This window comes from Abramis brama (assembly GCF_963993115.1).
Source record: "Abramis brama genome assembly, chromosome: 22".
Taxonomy (NCBI): domain Eukaryota; kingdom Metazoa; phylum Chordata; class Actinopteri; order Cypriniformes; family Leuciscidae; genus Abramis; species Abramis brama.
In genome coordinates, this window is record NC_139984.1 from 30,039,142 (window position 1) to 30,061,417 (window position 22,276).

General features: G+C 36.2%; 3 protein-coding genes across 8 annotated transcripts in view; 1 reads left to right on the forward strand and 2 right to left on the reverse strand.

Moving 5' to 3' along the window:
• Positions 1 to 383: 383 nt before the first annotated feature.
• LOC311072977 (uncharacterized protein) lies at positions 384 to 12,609 on the forward strand. Of its 2 annotated transcripts, XR_014604085.1 has the most exons (5): positions 384 to 833; positions 1,759 to 2,085; positions 2,240 to 2,371; positions 3,460 to 4,354; positions 12,539 to 12,609. XR_014604085.1 is itself a non-coding variant. In XM_084098365.1 (4 exons), the coding sequence occupies exons 1-4, from the start codon at positions 782 to 784 to the stop codon at positions 3,600 to 3,602; spliced, it is 654 nt and encodes a 217-aa protein (XP_083954491.1). In that variant the 5' UTR covers positions 384 to 781; the 3' UTR covers positions 3,603 to 3,764. The 2 variants fall into 2 exon arrangements, 1 of the variants encoding a protein (XP_083954491.1); XM_084098365.1 differs by lacking the exon at positions 12,539 to 12,609 and having other exon boundaries at positions 3,460 to 3,764.
• LOC311072992 (uncharacterized protein) lies at positions 3,910 to 8,119 on the reverse strand. The gene is made up of 3 exons (XM_084098387.1): positions 7,794 to 8,119; positions 7,456 to 7,565; positions 3,910 to 5,713 (listed from the first exon to the last, which is right to left on the reverse strand). Exons 1-3 carry the CDS (start codon positions 7,999 to 8,001, stop codon positions 5,675 to 5,677), a joined length of 357 nt encoding a protein of 118 aa, XP_083954513.1. The 5' UTR covers positions 8,002 to 8,119; the 3' UTR covers positions 3,910 to 5,674.
• The window catches only part of LOC311072984 (uncharacterized protein), a 1,552,487-nt gene continuing 1,542,255 nt past the window's right edge, over positions 12,045 to 22,276 (reverse strand). The window contains exons 1-4 of one of the 5 annotated variants that reach the window (XM_084098378.1): positions 16,472 to 16,818; positions 14,228 to 14,566; positions 14,015 to 14,103; positions 12,045 to 13,269 (exon numbers count right to left, since the gene is read on the reverse strand). In XM_084098378.1, the coding sequence (XP_083954504.1) occupies positions 14,015 to 14,103; positions 14,228 to 14,566; positions 16,472 to 16,484 (441 nt within the window). In that variant the 5' untranslated portion in view covers positions 16,485 to 16,818 and the 3' untranslated portion in view covers positions 12,045 to 13,269. Of the gene's footprint in view, positions 13,270 to 14,014; positions 14,104 to 14,227; positions 14,567 to 16,006; positions 16,110 to 16,471; positions 16,819 to 18,061; positions 20,351 to 21,244; positions 21,355 to 21,583; positions 21,923 to 22,276 lie in introns of those variants that run through there. The other 4 variants (XM_084098377.1, XR_014604086.1, XM_084098375.1 and 1 more) reach the window with 4 other exon arrangements.

Below are 22,276 nucleotides of genomic sequence, written 5' to 3' on the forward strand. Positions count from 1 at the left end.
CGTAATGGATCAAATGTCATTGCTTTATTTACAGTATACATGAACTATATATATATAACCCAGACTACATTAAATAAAGGTCCACTTGCAGTGAGAAAAACATGGTTTATTTAATTGAAAAACTAACAATTCTCGCAGTGTGTTCAGTTGTCATTAGATGTCCAATTTAAAACCTGAAAACTAGTTGACGAGTTGATAGTCGAGATTCACTTGATCATTACGTCTAACACTTTTGGTTCTTTCTCGTATGATTTGTTAACTGTACGATAACTGGCTGTAACCAGGGTTTGTTTTCTTATGTAACCTGTTTCAGTGGGTGGAGAGGTGTGAATGACACTGCAATGGTTAAAGTGAAGGAGAGCGGTTTCCTCAATCTGCATTCTGCAGTCGATGATCTGGAGACGTTCAGATACTGTGGACTTTTATATGCAGCAGTCAAAGTACTTGTGTTGCACAGATGCATCAGGGGAGAATTCACACGCATTATGACTTGGACCAAGAAATGGACATTTTAACCATCACAGACATCAGGACTGTGAATCTGGACTCTTAAGTCTTGGTGAGGGTCTTGTCTCAATATCTTGATGGCCACTGGTGCAGAATTGGATGTTATTTGATACTGGAACAGGTGTGTTGTGTAAGGTTTCAGAAAAACACTTGTACCATCTCATGACTGCCAGACAGGGCTCACTTCCTCTTGATGATCGAGAGAGAATATCTTTACATAAAGTTCATCACTTGAGCTCCAGTCGCAGCGCTGAATGTTTGATTCTCCTTGAAAATGTCCATCAGTATTCTGGCTCTTGTCTTGGGTTTCATCAGTGTGCGACAGGGTAAGGTGTTTTTATTTTATTTTATAATTTTTTTTTAGTATTCCCTCATCTAGTAACTTATTGTAACATATTTATTTACTGATGTGTATAATCTTGTGTTACACATGCTGTGAATAGTTTGCAATAAACTTTTTTTTCCAAGAAAACAATGCTCACATTAAATGTCAGATAAAACTTGCAATTGCACACAAATAAAAGTTGCAATTCATCTTATATTGGCACAGGAGTATAAGCGAGCAAACACTTAACATGACTTGCTGTGAGCGTAGCTGATGTTAACAGAAAATGTGTCATGCCATAATTCAATTTCAAAGAAACACTTTCTGGTTAGGGGCAGGTTATTTCCATCCATTATTGTTTGAACACCTAAAAATGACCAACTTCCTTTTCCACTCTTCAGATCGCTTTCAGTCAAACCACAAACTGGGTCTGCTAGTGTTGCAGTAAAAAAAGAAAAAGAAAATTGCATAACTTATTTTGCTGGGTTAAAATGGCAGGGTTATCTGAGATACGTAAAGTATATTATGCATGAAAAAAATGTACAGAAAAGAAAATATATTTCTCACAGCATTACACATTGTATTGTTTGAATTTTTTGTTTAAAATCCTTAGTATCAGATCTTATTGAGCTTCTCTGATAGATATTTTAATGTATTTTACACCCTTAAACCAATGCACTGAGAGTCACCAAAAAAACAACTTTCTCTCAATTTCTCATCTTCTCTAGCTTTCACTTTCTAAACACAAATGTAAATGACACTTAAAATTAACAGAATGGTTATTGTTTTTTACAGATGTGGCAATCTAACGATCAAGACTTTTCTCATAAAGTTACCCGACCATTTGTTGGAAGTAACAGGCCTCATTATAGGCTATTCCTCTGCTTGTTTACCTGTATATTTAACCTGTTTTCATATTGTTTCAGTGGGTGGAGAGATTGATGACATTGAAACAGTGAAAGTGAAGGAGGGAGGTTTCCTCAATCTGCATCCGGGACTTCATGATCTAAACGGAGACGTTCAGATATTGTGGACGTTTGAGAGCGACAGACAAAGTACTCGTGTTGCACAGATGCATCAAGGGAAAATTTACACACATTATGACAAGAGACTCACTGGCAGAGTACAGCTAGCCCGAGACACAGGCATTTTAACCATCTCAGACATCAGGACTAATGAATCTGGGCTGTATAAAGCAGTAATAATTGTTAATAAAAAGGTCACAGTGCAGACATACGAAGTGGAAGTTTATGGTAAGTTACAACTGCAGTCAATATGGAAAAATAACTAATAATATGGGATCAAAGCATTCAGGATAATAACTGCATAGGACAGGATCTCAAATGGTATCATGATATATGTTTCAGTGTAAAATTGGTGAAGTACATGTTTCTTCTCGTCCTAAAGCACCAGTCACTGTTCCTGCCATCAGCAGCAGCTCAGCAGTTACTGTACACACATTTACAGGAGATACTGTACACACATCTACAGGAGTTAGTGTACACACATCTACAGGAGATAGTGTGCACCAATCTACAGGTCTGTCTCTGTTTATATCTGTCTTTTTGTAATGAACATACAAATATCATCTGAAATTGGCGTCATGATTACTGATATTCAAGTCAGGAGGGGTTCAGGGCACTAAGTGTACAACATTTTCTTTGAAACATCTTGCACTGGTGAATCACAATAAGACTAGAAACATAACTTAAATATACAAAGTGAAAAACAACAACACTTCAGTTAAGGTAATTTCCGGATTATTTCAACATTAAACATTTAATACTTAGTTGTGATTTGTCTGGCTTTCAATGGGGACAGAAAAATTACTTATAACACGCAAACTTGACAGATTGCACCTAGTTATGAGGACTAGTGATGAGGATTTTTCGAAGCTCTGAATCACTGTTTCGAAACTGGTTTGACCAGCAGGTGCCGCCAATGTAAATGCAACGAAAACTCAGTACAAACATGTATAATGAGTAATGGCACTTTTTAAAAACTAATTGCAAATGCTATTAAATGTAATATACACATAATTAAATACCATTCAATATGTTTATATATTAAATCATTAAATTGTAGTCCTTGATTTGTGTTATTATTAGTCAGGGCTTGACAATCACTTTATTTTTTGTAAGTATTAAAATTAATCAAAATGATACAAAAAATTAATCTACGAGACGATCACTCAACGTCATCTAGCGCCAAACCTTCAGAATTTTAAAATGCTTCGAAATGGTTCGAAACATTATGACGTAACGAAGCCTCGTTTGCTGAAATCACCTGACGAGATTGAAGCTCCGAATCACTGAATCGAAACAAAAGATCCGTTTCTCCGTTTCCCCATTAAGCAGTGTTTCGAAAGCGCCTGTCATCACTAATAGTTAGGACGAAGTGACAGACAGTTCTTTTAAAACAACTATAACTGTCCACCAGGAACATCACAGGGATCATTACAGGGATCACAGGCGAGCAACAGCAACACCCATACACAAACACACGAGTTCTACCCTAATCATCAAGGTCAATCAGCTTTTTGACACAATGACATTTGCTTGTGTCTTATGTGTAGAGTTAGGTTTATGAATAACACCCTGCCTGTGTGTGTTTTTCCTGAATCTCAGACTCTGTGGGGAGCTGTGGTGGTGAGGCAGAGGTTCTGGTCAGACTGGTTCTGTCTGGTCTGGTGGGGATTGCCACTGTCGTCTTTCTGGTTGATCATATAAGATGTTGCACATCCCGAAGAGGAGATCGATCTTCCGTGTGATGATGATGATGATGATGACGACACAAATCTGTGCGAAATCACGTGATCAGTGTATTCTTGATGTAGAATTGAATATGATTCATATAGAATTCTTGATTCTTGAATATGATGTATTCTTCTGTGTATTCTTGATCAGTGTATTCTATGCATATCGCCATTCTCACAGAGTCACTTCTACTAATCTCTTCTTTATGCACAAAATAAATCATTATAATATCAATCATAATATTATATAGGATTCTTCCAGTCTGACCTTGATTGTAAAATAATTTAAAATATAAAATACACACAGGAAGTTAAAGTGTACACAAATAAAGAAAGGTTTTATTAAAAAAACAGTTTATTGCACTGAAAAAAGTGGGGTAGAAACCATTTTTACAATCAAATACTTAAAAATACATTCAATACTTTAATGGTTTTCACACTTTGTTTGGGTAGGAAAGTAAGGTTCATATTTTACAAAGCAACACCAAATTTAAGACACACCTCTCTTGATATGAAATTGTATGTTGTAACAGTCTTTTAAATGTTTCTGTGAAAAAAATATTTTTATATAAATATATTTGAGAGCGCCTGTGCAATGGCCACATACAACTTTCAGGCACTTATAAGCAGATTTGTGGTTTATATTGAGTGTAGTTTTGTTGTAGACTAAAGATTGCTAACGGTTAATGATCAGCATTATTGCAGCTTGGCACATGAAATAAACTGACTTGCAGAGGCATATCAACTATTCTACAAGAACTTCAAATGTGGTTCATCCAACTAGACTTTAGAGTCTAAAGAAATGTTTTAGGAGAATTTTGTTTGAACTTCAAATGAGAATGTGTATATATTATGCTGTGACATTTGGTCTTAATGCATTATGTTCCAAATAAAATTAAAAAATCAAATCAAATCAAATGAGAAGAGATGAAGGACGCTACATTTGTTACGTTCTAAAAAGTGTCATGGAAGCTTAAGAAACAGAAGTGCACATTCCTAGCAAAAATAAATATATTATTATACATGCAGTGCTTAGCATATGTGAACCAGCCCATGCTAAAGTTGACTAAAAGAGGAATTAAAAAATCATCATTTGGAAATTAATCTTAATGCCTTAATTTAAAAAAAATGAGGAAAACTCCAACCTTTAAGGACACCAATTTTCTTAGTGAATTAATAATGTATCGTAAATAAATAAATAAATAAATAAATAAAGGCCTTCCTTACAATAAAGGGTGCATATGGATCCAGGATACTATGCATCCTGATGAAGTTCCCTTGGCCTCTGGAATTAAAATAGCCCCACATCATCACATCATTTCCATCACATGGAAAGTACCCCATGCCAATCTCTAGGTATGGTGAAGGCACTTTCCATAAGATCATCTCTCATTGCAAATCAAACCAGCTATTAGCTAACTGAAATAAAACAAACGTGAAGGGTATGTGATGATGTGGGGCCTCAGATAACGAGCTAAATGACATTTTTGCGTCATCTGAGGTTTTTCTCCAGACACACAATACAGAAATCTCTCTTCTCAGGGGGACATGAGGGAGGGAAGCATGGTCACTCGAAAACACTACCGGGTTTCTACTGATACAAATCAATGCTAATCGGTGAATTATCCCTTTAAACTGGATGATTGTGTGTTTATAAAAATCTATTTGCTACATGACTACAACCTACTGATTAAATACAGCATTTGAAAGGTCCAGCTTTTATCCCTCGTATCCTATTTCTCATTTTCCTGTGCATCTTGTAATTGTGGCATACCTGTCAACATTGGGATTTAAAAAATAAGGAAAATTTGATCCCTAAACCTACCCGTCATTGTAACCCTAACCAATGAAATGCTGCAAGACGGGACTTCCGCTTAACAGGTTTGGGGGCAGTTTTTTTTTTTTTATAGAAAGATTAAGAATACGGGAGAAATACGGCAAAATATTTAAACGGGATGATAGCGGGATAGCAAGGTAAAATATGAGAAAATCCCGGGAAAAACAGGAGGGTTGACAGGTATGAATTGTGGACCTTGATGAGAAGGTCCGGACGAGCATCATTTCCCTTAATCCTCAATGTAAGCATGTTATATCGGAGTCGTTTCTGTCCTCTGAAAGCCGAACTTCTGTAAAACAAAACAAAACAAAACAAAACAAAACCACAATTACAGAATGTAAACCTGTAGTGAATTGTAACCTTGTTAATGCTAAAAATAAATTTAGGTGCAGTTCGCCTCAAAACTAAATGTTATTGTGTTAAGAACATGTGTGGTTTGGTTTCTATAAATAAAATATGGTATTTACAGTTCTCACACTTTTTACTCCCGTGAATAGTTTGCAAGGTAGTTTATTTTTTAATGTCAATTTATATCTAGATACCTTAAAGTCTTTACTACACATTTATTGCCCGGGAAAAGCAATGTAACACACACACACTGATGTCACACTATATTGGGCAAGTTGTTAAAACAAACTTATAGGTTTTATTTTATTTTATACCCTATTATAGGCTTTTCTGCTAAATTTTTCCCTCATTAATCTAAAGTCCCCCTGTGGTGAAAATCCAGCTTTTAATGTTGTTTATGTGTCTATGTGGTGTTTTTAATACGCTTTAAGACAAACCATGTGTAAATTCATAAGTCGACAGCATTGCTGAGTATTTTCTCCTTAAAACTGCAGTGAACCAAAGACAGTCTCAAAAACACGCTTTGAAATCGCTGGTGTTTCTGACGTCACAAACTACCTTGTAAACCAATCAGATCAACGTGTGATCGTCAACCAGTGGATCTCTGAGCTGAGTGAGTGAGTGGAGGCGGGGCTCATTTGCATATTCATAGAACCGAGTATACTAAATGAGGCAAGGGTGTCGAGTTACATTCAAGATATTTTAAGACAATTTTTTTTCACACAGTTAAATATTTAAATTTAAATGTCATTTTGGTGATCAAAGATGAGTTTTAAATGATATAATATTGACTTCAGAGGGACTTTAACACAGAATTAATGAAACATTCATTATTTCATTAAAGGAACACTCCACCGTTTTTTGAAATAGGGCTTATTCACCTTCTTTTTCTACATTTAGATAGGTGGGCAAATGCATTTTTGTCTCAGTGCATGCATTGTTTTAGTTTGACAGGGTCGGCGCTATCTTAGCTTAGCATAATGAATGGAATCCTTTGTTGCCAGCTAGCATGTCCTGAGTAAAAGTGATATAAAAAATATAAAAAACCCACCTAATTACTTCTTGTGGCCTGCATATTCACAACGAGTACAAATAGCGATGCAGATTAACACTAGGCGATTTCCTAGGCAGATATTGATTTATATATTAAGGACTATATTAGGGGGAAGCACAGGCGAAGCACTGCTACTTGGGCATGATATCTCTGCGCCCAAGTAGCAGTGCTTCGCCTGTGCTTCCCCCTAATATAGTCCCAAGTAAATATCTGCATAGGAAATCGCCTAGTGTTAATCTGCATCGCTATTTGTACTCGTTGTGAATACGCAGGCCACAAGAAGTAATTAGGTGTTTTTTATTTTATTTTTTATATCACTTTTACTCAGGCCATGCTAGCTGGCAACAGAGGATTCCATTCATTATGCTAAGCTAAGCTAGCGCCGACCCTGTCAAACTAAAACAATGCATGCACTGAGACAAAAATCCATTTACCCACCTATCTAAATGTAGGAAAGAAGGTGAATAAGCCCTATTTCAAAAAACGGTGGAGTGTTCCTTTAAAGTTCTTTAATGGGTGATTTTAATTGACTTTTTTGTCAATCAAAATCAAATATATATATATATATACACACACATCTTTTTTTAAATCCTAATTACATGTCCCAATATAAATATTATGAGACTTACCTTGCAGTTTAAACGAATGGCCAAGAAGAAGAGGACAGCTGCTAGTATAAATACTGCAACTACAGGGAGTAACCAAGTTAAGATGGACTGTTGTGGATGTTGTGGAACCTCTGTAAAGGCAAACACAGGAAAAAACACAACTTAAGTAGATCACACATGACATCAGATATACCTCAATAGCTCCGATTAGTCGTACAGCATTTTTGTTTGCAGTGAGGACAGTAACATATATTCTTGACAGCTTTAGTTTAGTCGTCACCCAATGTAAAAATGAAGAACACAACTAAGGCCAACATGTTACAAGTGCAGGAATGACAATATTACTGTAACATACTAACCTTCAACATTAAGAATCAAGGTCCGGACATCCTTATGTCCATTGAGAACGACTGTGTATGTGCCAGAGTTACTGACGTTGACATTCGGGATGGTGAAACATAAAAACTCTGAGTATATTTGAAACTGGCACACCAGTTTTGGGAGGTTGTGACATGTCCCGTTATCACAGAAATATTCAGCACTTAATTCTTCTCCATGGAACGCCATCAGCTGGTCATGCTTATCCAGTGCAGAAATGTTTAAAATGGGTTCGTTCACGGTCGCTCCCCGTTGGACAGTCTTCTCAGTCGTGGGAACGTCAGAGCTTGCACAGCCGCCCAGTGCAAGTAACAGTGCAGCTGAAAAGGTAAAGAACATATATTACTTTAAACAACAGATGCATTTAATTCATTCTTATTCACAACTTCTTTTTGAGCTTTTTTATACTTAACCCTTTCTATTATTTTATACATTTTACTCAATTGACCTGATTTCATCATTTATTTTCTATATTGCCCATTTCTGTACTGTATATCCCTTAAATGTGATTTTTTGTGTGTTTTTTTTTTTGCCTTTTAAAAAAATCAATGACCAATACTTAGGGTGGCGAAAAGTGTCCCTGAATTTCTACGGCTGAAATCAGTCAAATCACGGTATGTGGAATTGCGGATACCATGGGAATAAACATATTGTTGTAAAGTTTATGTATTATTATGGGTGGATTAATGGATGTAGAATAAGGCATTGATATGTGGTTTATAAGTACTAATAAACAGCCAATATGCAAGCTAATAAGCAACAAGTTCAAAATGAGAATTGTTCCCCATACTAAAGTGTTACCATTATTTTTTTTTAGCATATACACATCAACAATTGCATAGTGTCTTGACAACCAAACTATTTGATATTAACATTGAATCTTTTAAATGATCAAGGTCACTTGAAACAAACATTGTGATCCTAAAGCCTGCATTGGAGAAGGCAGTAATAGGTTATATTTTGTGTCTATCAATATCAGGCCAAAGTAATAGATGATTTGTTCTGCTTTTTAACATTTGTGGTGTTTTCATTTTTGTTTACATTATTTTGATTTATTCTCATTGGGTGCATGTCATAGCATGAAGACTAAAGGGTGGTGTGAACATTCAGGGGGCTTTTGGACATTGGTTCAGTTCATCTGTACACTGAAATTGCTGAGGTTGAGGTAATTGACAGGTTCTTCAGTGCATGATCCTCAGGGATGATTATGTGATTATTTTGAGTTGACATTTATGCAGGTCATACATACATTTCTTGAGCGTGAGATAAGAGATAAAAATGAATCTAATGATCTACTGCCGAACAGAGGTACAAAGCAGGTATCTGGCTAATATTATATAATCCGCTAAGTAATTGTTCAAACTGTGCATCATTTATATATTTTTTGTTCCATTTTGTGGTAATTTAACATATATTATATTGTTCAGTATCAACTGTAAATATTCAAACTTTCATAGTGGTGTCATGTTGTACAGTATAATGTCTATTTTTTATTATTATTACTAAAGTCATAACAATCAACAGCTGTCTTTTATCATATATTCTCTGGAATGTTTAAAATACTGGTGATGTAATCTTATTTAAAGGAACACTCCACCGTTTTTTGAAATAGGGCTTATTCACCTTCTTTCCTACATTTAGATAGGTGGGCAAATGCATTTTTGTCTCAGTGCATGCATTGTTTTAGTTTGACAGGGTTGGCGCTAGCTTAGCTTAGCACAATGAATGGAATCCTTTGTTGCCAGCTAGCATGTCCTGAGTAAAAGTGATATAAAAAATAAAAAACTCCACCTAATTACTTCTTGTGGCCTGCGTATTCACAACGAGTACAAATAGCGATGCAGATTAACACTAGGCAATTTCCTAGGCAGATATTGACTTATATATTAAGGACTATATTAGGGGGAAGCACAGGCGAAGCACTGCTACATGGGCGTGATATCTCTGCGCCCAAGTAGCAGTGCTTCGCCTGTGCTTCCCCCTAATATAGTCCCAAGTCAATATCTGCCTAGGAAATCGCCTAGGAATTCTATTTCTCTCTATGGCTCTGAGCTCCCGGAATCGATTCCAGACACACCTCGCTCGTGAGGATCTTTCATGCTCTGCCTAAACTGCGAAGTCATGAGACTATGAGTCACACTCACAGACAGTAAAGAAGAAAGAAAAAAAGAAAATAGGTCACACTCCACGTGTCTCCTGCAAACACAATACGGATGTGTGAAGAATTGTTTGTTGTGGTGCCCCCTCGTCTTCTCTTCTCTGCAAAATTTGATATAGACATGGGCATTAATGTAGACACAATGGCTTCTCAGCTTAACAATGAGCCAGATATTCAGATTTGAATTAGTTAATAAGAATAATACAACCTCTGGCAGAAAGTATGGTATCACCTTGCTCAGAGGACGTTCACCCAGCTTTTTACCTTATAGCAAACAAACAAAAATCACTGATATCTGCCGCACACAAAAAGGTTTTGCTCAATAGCTGAACATTCTGGCTTCATAAAACACATCTTAAACAAAATCACTTACTTTAATATTATTAATGGCATGTCTTTTCCCAGATCAAGTAGAGAAAAAAAAGGATGGAATCACTTAATGTTGAGGAAAAAAACTGAATCATCAACAAAAAAACACAGTTAGTACTTTATTGCTCCTCCTCTGACTTTTATGACAGCCTGAATTATTTGAGGCATCGACTTTACTAATGAAAAACAATATTCCCCATGCTTCCAACTTTCTCGAATAGCAGTTGACAGATCATGTCACTGAGTTGATACGCCTTTCCTGAAGAAAAGCTTTAACACTCATCCTCATTGTCATCATATATAAATCAGATATATGATTTACAAGGTACAATCAACTTTTTGACACAATGACATTTGCTTGTGTTTCCACAAAGACAAAGGCACTTATGTGTAGATCTAGGTTTATGAATAACACCCTGCCTGTGTGTGTTTCTCCTGAATCTCAGACTCTGTGGGGAGCTGTGGTGGTGAGGCAGAGGTTCAGGTCAGACTGGTTCTGTCTGGTCTGGTGGGGATTGCCACTGTCGTCTTTCTGGTTGATCACATAAGATGTCAACACACATCACACCTGGTGAAAAAGGCGCAATAACGGCTTTTCTTCCTCAGGAAGTTAAAACGTACTGGACTCTCCTCTCAGCTGCTCAAGAACTTTTACAGTGCTACAATAGAAAGCATACTCTGTTTTAATGCAACGGTGTGGTATGGTAGCTGCACCGCAAAGGAAAGAAAGGACTTGGCCCAGGTGGTGAGAACTGCTCAGAGGATTGTGGACTGCCATCTACCAGATCTGGACACAATATATGCTGTCTGGGTCAAGAAGAAGGCCAGCCGCATCGTGGCGGATCCCATCCACCCGGGAAATGGACTGTTTGTACCGCTTCATTCAGGAAAGCGGTACAGAAACATCAAGACCACCACAACCAGACTCAAAAACAGCTTTTTCCCCAGAGCTGTGAAAGCCATACACACATGCAATTTCCTTACACAGCCACACACTCACTTGCTCACATGCACACCTACCCCTACTGATGCAAAAGGATATTGAATACATAACTCTGACTGTTTTGCATTGCCGCATTTCGTTTTTTATTTTATTTGACTTTATTTACATTTACACTCTAGTTTATATTCACTCTGCTGCTATTTAAATTATTTATTTCTTTTATGTACATACAATGTATCCCAGTGCCCAGTTTTTACTTGAGGTGTTTAGAGTCGACATTTCTATTTCTATTTTATATTTCTATTTAAAAGTTTGGTTTATAATTGCTTGTGTTTATATAATTGCTTGTGTTTATATAATTGCTTGTGTTATTTTCTGCTCTTGATAATGTTTAAAGCCGGGAGTCTCATACAAAATTTCGTTATGTGTGAGCATAAATGACAATAAAGACTCTTGAACTTGAACTTGAAGATGTTTCACATCCCGAAGAGGAGATCGATCTACTGTGTGATGATGATGATGATGATGATACAAATCTGTGCGAAATCACGTGATCAGTGTATTCTTATTTCAAGCAATGCATATTTAAGCGATGCATATTTATGCATATGCATATCACTTCTACTAAGCTCTTCTTTATGCACAAAATAAATCATTATAATATCAATCATAATATTATATAGGATTCTTCCAGTCTGACCTTGATTGTAAAATATTTCAAAATATAAAATACACACAGCAAGTTAAAGTGTACAAATAAAGAAAGGTTTTATAAATAAGCAGTTTATTATGTGCATATTGCACTGAAAAAAGGGGCGTAGAAATTTTTTTTACAAGCAAATACTTAAAAATACATTCAATACTTTAATGGTTTTCACACTTTGTTTGGTAGGAAAGTAAGGCTCATATTTTACAAAGCAGCATCAAATTTAAGACACGCCTCTCTTGATATGAAATTGTATGTTGTAACAGTCTTTTAAATGTTTCATTGTGAAAAAATACTACAATTGTTTTTAATAATAATGTAGAAAAAAGGAGATTTGACTTTAAAAGGGTCATATCACCACAAATATTTAAGAGCACCTGTGCAATGGCCACACACAGCTTTCAGGCACTTATAGGCAGATTTGTAGTTTATATTGAATGCAGTTTTGTTGTAGACTAAAGATTGCTAACGGTTAAAGGGATAGTTCGCCCAAAAATGAAAATTCTGTCATTATTTATTCAAATGTGGTTCATCCAATCAGAATTTAGAGTCTGAAGAAATGTTTTAGGAGAATTTAGTTTGAACTTCAAATTATATTGTGTATATAGTAGGCTGTAACATGGAAATGATAATGTATGCATTTAAGATCAATCTTTGGTCTAATTGCATTGTTTAAAATCAAATCAAATCAAATCAAATGAGATGAAGTGTGCTTAATTTGATAAGTTCTAAAAAGTGAGAAGCCATTTCCTTCAGCTTATTTCAGGTTATGAAATAGAAGTGCAAATTTTCTGGCAAAAATAAATATATGATTATATATATACTGTAAGTGTTTAAGGGAGCAGCTGAAGGAGAGAGAGAGAGAGAATTATAAAGCTTACAGATGACAATGTGTTGAAACGATCGCCGTTCACACGGATTCATGAAAACGATTAAAAAATGCTGTATTCTGCTGCCGGGACATTAGTCGCGATATCCCTTTGTAAAGAAACACTACGCGCCTATAGATTTTGGTAGACGTGTGCTTCTTTTTCAAGAGCCACTTAAATGGATGATTGTGTGTGTTTTTATAAATAAATCTATTTACATGACTACAACCTTCTGATTAAATACAGCATTTGAAAGGTCCAGTTTGTATCCCTCATCTCTTATTACTAATTTTCCTGTGCATCTTGTAGTTGTGGACCTTGATGAGAATGGTCCGGACGAGCATCATTTCCCTTAATCCTCAATGTAAGAATGTTATATCGGAGTCGTTTCTGTCCTCTGAAAGCCGAACTTCTGTAAAACAAAACAGAACAAAACCACAATTACAGAATGTAAACCTGTAGTGAATTGTAACCTTGTTAATGCTAAAATTAAATTGAAGTGCAGTTCACCTCAAAACTAAATGTTATTGTGTTAAGAACATGTGTGGTTTGGTTTCTATAAATAAAATATGGTATTTATAGTTGTCACACTTTTTACTTCAGTGAATAGTTTGCAAGGTAGTTTATTTTTGTCAATTTATATCTAGATACCTTAAAGTCTTTACTACACATTTATTGCCCAGGAAAAGCAATGTAACACACACACTGAGTATTATGTCAACTAAATTGGGCTTGTTATTACAACGGACCGGGTCATTTAAAAGCCTGTTATAGGCTTTCCTCAATTTAACACAATTAATGAAACAACAAAATGTAAAAGGTGACATGCAGAAATATCTCAAACCATTGCTTTTGTCCTCCAAATATGGTAATAATAAACTGCACTTTGTATTGTAAAAAGCCTAAAAAATTAAAACACTCGACACCTTGACTGTGTCCCGAGAACAGTTAACATTTTCAGATCAAATCCACCTTGATTATATAGTGCCTTAATGTACGCCAGGGTGAATGTAAAATATGTATGCCAAAATACCACAGTTATCTTTCAAGGGTGATCTATGTGTAAACTGATTTTGATTTAATTTATTTGTGCATAGTTATAAAAAAATAATAATAATCCTAAGTACATGTCCCAACATGAATATCGTAAGACTTACCTAGATTGAACAAATGACCAAGAAGAGGCCAACGAGCTGAACTACAGGTCCTGCAGTTACCGGGGGTGCGATTGACCGTTGTTGAACCTCTGTAAAGGATGGCAAAAACAGGACACCTTTAGTTTAGTCGTCACCAAATATAAAAATGAAGGACACAACTAAGGCCAACATGTTACAAGTGCAGGAATGACAATATTACTGTAACATACTGACCTTCAACATTAAGCTTCAAGTTCAGGACATCCTCTAATCCATTGTGAACGACTTTGTATGTGCCAGAGTTACTGACGTTGACATTCGGGATGATGAGACACAAATACTCTGAGGAAACTTGAAACTGGCACACCAATTCTGGGTTGTTGTTACATGTCCCGTTATCACAGAAATATTGAGCACTTAATTCTTCTTCATAGTACGCCATCAGCTGGTCATGCTTATCCAGCGTAGAAACACTTAAAACGGGTTCATTCACAGTCGCTCCCCGTTGAACAGTCTTCTCAGTCGTGGGAACATCAGAGCTTGTACAGCCGGCCAGAAAGAGTAACAGTGCAGCTGAAAAGATATAGAACATATATTACTTTAAACAACAGATGAATTTAAAGGATTAGTTCACTTCAGAATGAAAATTTCCTGATAATTTACTCTCCCCCACGTCATCCAAGATGTTCATGTCTTTCTTTCGTCAGTCGAAAAGAAATTAAGGTTTTTGAGGATATATTTCCATATAATGGACTTCAATGGGGTCCAACGGGTTGAAGGTCCAAATTTAAGTTTCCATGCAGCTTCAAAGTCTCTACATGATCCCAGACGAGGAATAAGAGTCTTATCTAGACAAACCATCGACATTTTATAAAAAATAATTAACATATACAGTATATATACAGTACAGTCATTACAAATACAATATAGTATAATGTGGCTTAGAACAACTCAAGACAATCAGATGTTCTTCTGTCAGATGCGTGTTTTATCCACTCCAATGAGTTCTCATGTGTTCAGTCTCAATTACGTCATTAAAAAAAAGACGTAAATAGAAAAGAAGAAAAAAAGAGAGATTTGTTCTTTTTTTCAAGAAAAGAGAAAAAAACATTTGAACATTCCATCATTGCAAGCAGAGCCGATCCTGACCTCCCTGGGGCCCTAAGCAAAATTCTGTTAAGGGGCCCTCCTACCTGACCCATGTAAACCGTTTGCCATTGCCACACAGTCACACCTGACACCCCAGTGCTCCCACTACAATCCTACCTCCTTAAATTAGTACTTATGAAAATGTAATTCCTGATATCAGAAATAGACATTGTTAATAGAAAAAGTACATTCTTAATATCAAGAATTCATATTTTAAATAGTACAAATTTAATTATTGATATCAAAAATGCATCCTGTGAATGAATAAAAGCTAAAATGGCTTGCCATAGCATGTCACTGTGTTTTAAATGATAAAAGCAATATTTTATACTTTATGGTTATTTACTGAGGGATGTGCATCCATATTGACCTGTCCAGCCAATCAACATTTTAAATGCAAAATAGCCTATAAATCAATAGTCAGTGGCAAATGGGAATACAATACACTTTGAATCTTGCTTTATTGCAGAGTTTTAACTAAACTGACTTGGAGACTAGATAATCATTGTCTTGTTTTAAAAGTATGTGTGCCTATAATGAGGAGTGCCATCACGCCCACATGTTGTACTGGTCCCCACAGATGTTTCGCTGGAAAGTGCGCATTTCATTTCGTGCACGCGCATATGAACGCATGTTAACGCGCGGCGCGGTTATCTTTTCCGAGCTGCAGTTTATAAACAAACACCGTTGTCATTTATCAAACGTAATAAATAGTTTTTAGTAATAAATAGTATTTCACGTTTTTTCTCAGGCACAAAGTCACAGAACACAGCGCTGGAAGTGGCCAGCATTACCAAGCAAGACACAGACAGACTGGGTTAGAAAGACACAGGCTAGAGAGAGATGCACATCAACTTAACTTACTGTTCTTTGCTGACATCAAACTTGGAGAGGAGAGAACACAAGTCTACCTGATCGCTGTTCCCGCAATTCACTCTCATGGTGTTGAATTAATGCATCAATACATGGCGATGGCGATTCTACTGGTGACAGTAAAAGGTTGGCTTGTCCTCAAATAAATACTATCTATCTACAAGTGTCTTTACGGAATGTGTGTGAACGCACGCACGCATTCCAGAAAAACACTGGCAGTGTGAATGAATGAACCCAAATCAAATGATCCCGGGACAAATACTGGACCGGTACGCATTATTAGTGTATTTTCCGGAATATCTGTGTGAAATGGGCTCGAGATAGAGTATAAAAGAAATGTCGGCTTTCAGATTCTGCAACATGCCCTGCTTTTGTGTTTGAAATATGCCAATGAAAGACTCAAGAGGCTCTGATCTGAAACGACTTGGTCGAGCAATTCTGATATTAACGTCTTACCTTGACGAAGCATGGTGGACTATACAGCTCGCTCCATCTACATCAATGCTCTCACGCTGATGATGTTGATGTCTGTCTTTTAAAAGTCACTCAAAATAAAACCAGCATGTATTCTAGCTGAATCTGATTGGGTACTAGATAGCGAGAGACTTTGAGCCCCGCCTCCGGATAGCCATATAAGGCAAATGAGTCAGAGCAGAGAATGTCTGTCAGAGCTCCTCAAACATTTAGCAGGAAACTTGATTTGCGCTTACACTGGAAATATCCAGTTTTGAGGAGCTGTGACTCACCAGAGCCCTTCTCTGGACTCACTCAGTCTGTATGTGAGACTTCCGGCGTGCAAAAACAGCCAGAGTAATGTAAAGTAGCCGGTGTATCAAGTCCCGTTATGGACCGTTAACCAAAACCTAGCACTGGTGGTTTAACACTGAATGTTCTGTTTTGTATTGTTTATCGTGTATTGTAAGCATTTCAAGTCTTAATAAAATTCAGTTGTGGTGGATGTTTCCCCTCACTTGCATGAAAGGACAACTCCTCACGTGTTGACTCTGAATAAAGAATATGCATACATGTACTCTAGCGGAATGTGATTGGTTTAGACCGATAGCGAGAGCCGGTAGGCTACTAAAGTTCAGCCCAGCCTCCATAGCCATATCGAGCAAGGCTGTGTTATGATGAAATTTTTTACAGTCTTACGATAGAGTGAGTCAGAGCTCCTCAAACCTGGGTGTTTTCTGTGTGAGGCGCAAACCTTCCTTCAGCAGAAAACCTGATTTCAGATTCAAACCTGGATGTTTCCTGTACCAGGTTTTCTGCTGAAACCCTCCATGATTTCCGGCGTGCAAAAACAGCCAGAGTAATGTAAAGTAGCCGGTGTCCTGACGAATCAAGTCCCGTTATGGACCATTGACCAAAAACTAGCACTGGTGGTTTAACACTGAATGTTCTATTTTGTATTGTTTATCGTGTATTGTTAGCATTTCAAGTCTTAATAAATATTCTGTATTCAGTTGTGGTGGATGTTTCCCCTCATTTGCATGAAAGGACAACAACTCACATGTTGACTCTGAATAAAGAATTTGCAAACAAAATATTACCAAGAGAATTAATTTATTCTTTATGCTTAAGTAGTAATCCACGCTGTGTTAAACATCTTAATGCTGCCTGTGTCTTTTAAGCAAACTGGGTCCAGAAAATAAAATAAATGGCAGGATTTCTGCAACATTTTATCTAGGCTTGACATGGGCGTTAAAGGAGAAGTTCACTTTTAAAATGAAAATTCTGTCATCATATACTCACCCTCATGTTGTTTCAAAGCTGTATGAATTTCTTTCTTCTGCTGAACAGAAAGGAAGATTTTTAGAAGAATATCAGTAACCAGACAGTTTTTGGGTCCCATTGACTTCCATAGTATTTTTTTTCCTACTATGGAAGTCATTGGGACCCAAAAACTGTCTGGTTACCGATAATCTTCTAAATATCTTCTTTTCTGTTCATCAGAAGAAAGAAATTCATACAGGTTTGAAACAACATGAGGGTGAGTATATGATGACAGAATTTTCATTTTAAAAGTGAACTTCTCCTTTAATGTAGACAAAATGGCTTCTCAGCTCAACAGTGTGTCAGGTTTGAATTAGTCAACACAGATAATACAATACACACATACTGTATGTGTGTGTGTTTATGTTTGTATAAATATAAAGCCTGTGTTTCAAAGACTTATAGAAAAAGCTTAACTAATATTCTTTCAGCTTGTTGTAATGTCTAGGAATCTAAACATATGTTTGGCCAGTTATAGACTCTTCACACAGCATGATTTACACGCCCATCTGATAATACAGCAATCCAGTCATTTTAAATCTCAAGAATTCACTCGTATCAAAATGCCTTTAGTAGTTGAATGTGTTCGGTCATTTAATGAGAGACACTGTAAACATACAGTGACTATAGGAGACAATGGGATCACACTGTATTTTTTCCACAAATATCAGCACATCTGTTGTATTTCTCAGCAAAATAATCATTTGAAGAAGAACAGATCAAATTTGTAACCAAAATATATCAGTTTGATGATGCGCATGAGTTACCTAATTAATTTCTCTTGATTTCATGGCACAGCAAAGTCACACCAAAACAAAATCTCCACACTCTGAGTCCGGTTTAGTGACGGGTCGACTGGTGGGTTTGATCTCTGCGAGGTTTCGTAACCTTGTTGGCTGGCATGAGAACTACTGAAATACAAAAGTGGGCGAAGGATCTTGATCAGTCGCTCTGCTCTCCTCTGGTGTTTCCGTGGGTCAGGAGGAAGCCAGTGTCTTAGAGGACTTGAGTCTGATAGCGGCGCTCAGTCAGTGGAAAAGAGGTCTTCCGGCAGACTATGCATATCGCCATTCTCACAGAGTCACTTCTACTAATCTCTTCTTTATGCACAAAATAAATCATTATAATATCAATCATAATATTATATAGGATTCTTCCAGTCTGACCTTGATTGTAAAATATTACCAAATATAAAATACACACAGCAAGTTAAAGTGTACAAATAAAGAAAGGTTTTATAAATACTTACAAATACTTAAAAATACATTCAATACTTTAATGCTTTCCACTTTTCACATTTGGGTAGGAAAGTAAGGTTCATATTTTACAAAGCAGCACCAAATTTAAGACACGCCTCTCTTGATATGAAATTATAGGTTGTAACAGTCTTTTAAATGTTTCTGTGAAAAAAATACTACAATTGTTTTTAGTAATAATGTAAAACAATGTAGATGTGACTTTAAAAGGGTCATATCACCACAAAGTATTTGAGAGCACCTGTGCAATGGCCACACACAGCTTTCAGGCACTTATAGGCAGATTTGTGGTTTATATTGAATGTAGTTTTGTTGAAGACTAAAGATTGCTAACGGTTAATGATCAGCATTATTGCACTTGGCACATGAAATAAACTGACTTGCAGAGGCATATCACCTATTCTTCAAGAACTTCAAATGTGGTTCATCCAACCAGACTTTAGAGTCTGAAGAAATATTTTAGGAGAATTTTGTTTGTACTTCAAATGAGAATGTTGGTCTAAATGCATTATGTTCCAAATAAAAAAAGAAAAGAAAATCAGATGAGACGAGATGAAGAGATGAAGGACGCTACATTTGTTACGTTCTAAAAAGTGTCATGGAAGCTTAAGAAACAGAAGTGCACATTCCTAGCAAAAATAAATATATTATTATAAATACAGTGCTTAGCATAAGTGAACGAGTCCATGCTAAAGTTGACTAAAAAGAGGAATAAAAAATCATCTTTTGGAAATTGATCTTAATGCCTTAATTTAAAAAAAAAAAAGAGGAAAACTCCAACCTTTCAGGACACCAACGGTCACTCGAAAATACTACCGGGTTTCTACTGATACAAAACTTAATGCTAATTGGTGAATTATCCCTTTAAACTGGATGAATGTGTGTGTGTTTATAAAAATCTATTTGCTACATGACTACAACCTACTGATTAAATACAGCATTTGAAAGATCCAGCTTATATCCCTCGTATCCTATTTCTCATTTTCCTGTGCATCTTGTAATTGTGGCATACCTGTCAACATTGGGATTTGAAAATAAGGAAAATTTGATCCCTAAACCTACCCGTCATTGTAACCCTAACCAATGAAATGCTGCAGGACGGGACTTCCGCTTAACATATTTAAACGGGATGATAGCGGGATAGCAAGGTAAAATATGAGAAAATCCCGGGAAAAACGGGAGGGTTGACAGTATGAATTGTGGATCTTGATGAGAATGGTCCGGACGAGCATCATTTCCCTTAATCCTCAATGTAAGAATGTTATATCGGAGTCGTTTCTGTCCTCTGAAAGCCAAACAACTTCTGTAAAACAAAACAAAACCACAAAAATTTCAGAATGTAAACCTGTAGCGAATTGTAACCTTGTTAATGCTAAAAATAAATTTAGGTGCAGTTCGCCTCAAAACTAAATGTTATTGTGTTAAGAACGTGTGGTTTGGTTTCTATAAATAAAATATGGTATTTATAGTTGTCACACTTTTTACTCCCGTGAATAGTTTGCAAGGTAGTTTATTTTTTAATGTCAATTTATATCTAGATACCTTAAAGTCTTTACTACACATTTATTGCCCGGGAAAAGCAATGTAACACACACACTGAGCATGATGTCACACTATATTGGGCAAGTTGTTAAAACTAGGTTTTATTTTATTTTATACCCTATTATAGGCTTTTCTGCTAAATTTTTCCCTCATAAATCTAAAGTCCCACCTGTGGTGAAAATCCAGCTTTTAATGTTGTTTATGTGTCTATGTGGTGTTTTTAATACGCTTTATGACAAATCATGTGTAAATTCATAAGTCGACAGCATTGCTGAGTATTTTCTCCTTAAAACTGCAGTGAACCAAAGACAGTCTCAAAAACACACTTTGAAATCGCTGGTGTTTCTGACGTCACAAACTACCTTGTAACCAATCAGATCAACGTGTGATCGTCAACCAGTGGATCTCTGAGCTGAGTGAGTGAGTGGAGGCGGGGCTCATTTGCATATTCATAGAACCACGTATACTAAATGAGGCAAGGGTGTCGAGTTACATTCAAGATATTTTAAGGACTTTAACACAGAATTAATGAAACATTCATTATTTCATTAAAGTTCTTTAATGGGTGATTTTGATTGACTTTTTTGTATTTATATATACACATCTTTTTTTAAATCCTAATTACATGTCCCAATATAAATATTATGAGACTTACCTTGCAGTTTAAACGAATGACCAAGAAGATGAGGACAGCTGCTAGTATAAATACTGCAACTACAGGGAGTAACCAAGTTAAGATGGACTGTTGTGGATGTTGTGGAACCTCTGTAAAGGCAAAAAACAGGAAAAAACACAACTTAAGTAGATCACACATGACATCAGATATACCTCAATAGCTCCGATTAGTCATGCAGCATTTTTGTTTGCAGTGAGAACAGTAACATATATTCTTGACAGCTTTAGTTTAGTCGTCACCCAATGCAAAAATGAAGAACACAACTAAGGCCAACATGTTACAAGTGCAGGAATGACAATATTACTGTAACATACTGACCTTCAACTTTAAGAATCAAGGTCCGGACATCCTTATGTCCATTGAGAACGACTTTGTATGTGCCAGAGTTACTGACGTTGACATTCGGGATGGTGAAACATAAAAACTCTGAGTATATTTGAAACTGGCACACCAGTTTTGGGAGGTTGTGACATGTCCCGTTATCACAGAAATATTCAGCACTTAATTCTTCTCCATGGAACGCCATCAGCTGGTCATGCTTATCCAGTGCAGAAACATTTAAAATGGGTTCGTTCACGGTCGCTCCCCGTTGAACAGTCTTCACAGTCGTGGGAACGTCAGAGCTTGTACAGCCGGCCACTAGAAGTAACAGTGCAACTGAAAAGGTAAAGAACATATATTACTTTAAACAACAGATGCATTTAATTCATTCTTATTCACAACTTCTTTTTGAGCTTCTTTATACTTAACCCTTTCTATTATTTTATACATTTTATTTAATTGATCTGATTTCATCATTTATTTTCTATATTGCCTATTTCTGTACTGTATATCCTTTAAATGTGACTTTTTTTTAAGTACTAATAAACAGCCAATATGCAAGCTAATAAGCAACAAGTTCAAAATGAGAATTGTTCCCCATACTAAAGTGTTACCATTATTTTTTTTTTTAGCATATACACATCAACAATTGCATAGTGTCTTGACAACCAAACTATTTGATATTAACAT

Bases quoted from the DNA above. Each gene is read 5' to 3' on its own strand.
- LOC311072977 (XM_084098365.1), top strand. From the start codon at position 782: ATGTCCATCAGTATTCTGGCTCTTGTCTTGGGTTTCATCAGTGTGCGA. The intron at 834-1,758 runs GTAAGGTGTTTT...ATATTGTTTCAG, and splicing joins TTTCATCAGTGTGCGACAGG to TGGGTGGAGAGATTGATGAC. The intron at 2,372-3,459 runs GTCTGTCTCTGT...CCTGAATCTCAG, and splicing joins TAGTGTGCACCAATCTACAG to ACTCTGTGGGGAGCTGTGGT.
- LOC311072992 (XM_084098387.1), bottom strand. From the start codon at position 8,001: ATGGCGTTCCATGGAGAAGAATTAAGTGCTGAATATTTCTGTGATAAC. The intron at 7,566-7,793 runs GTTAGTATGTTA...TTGCCTTTACAG, and splicing joins CTTGATTCTTAATGTTGAAG to AGGTTCCACAACATCCACAA. The intron at 5,714-7,455 runs GTAAGTCTCATA...TTTGTTTTACAG, and splicing joins CCATTCGTTTAAACTGCAAG to AAGTTCGGCTTTCAGAGGAC.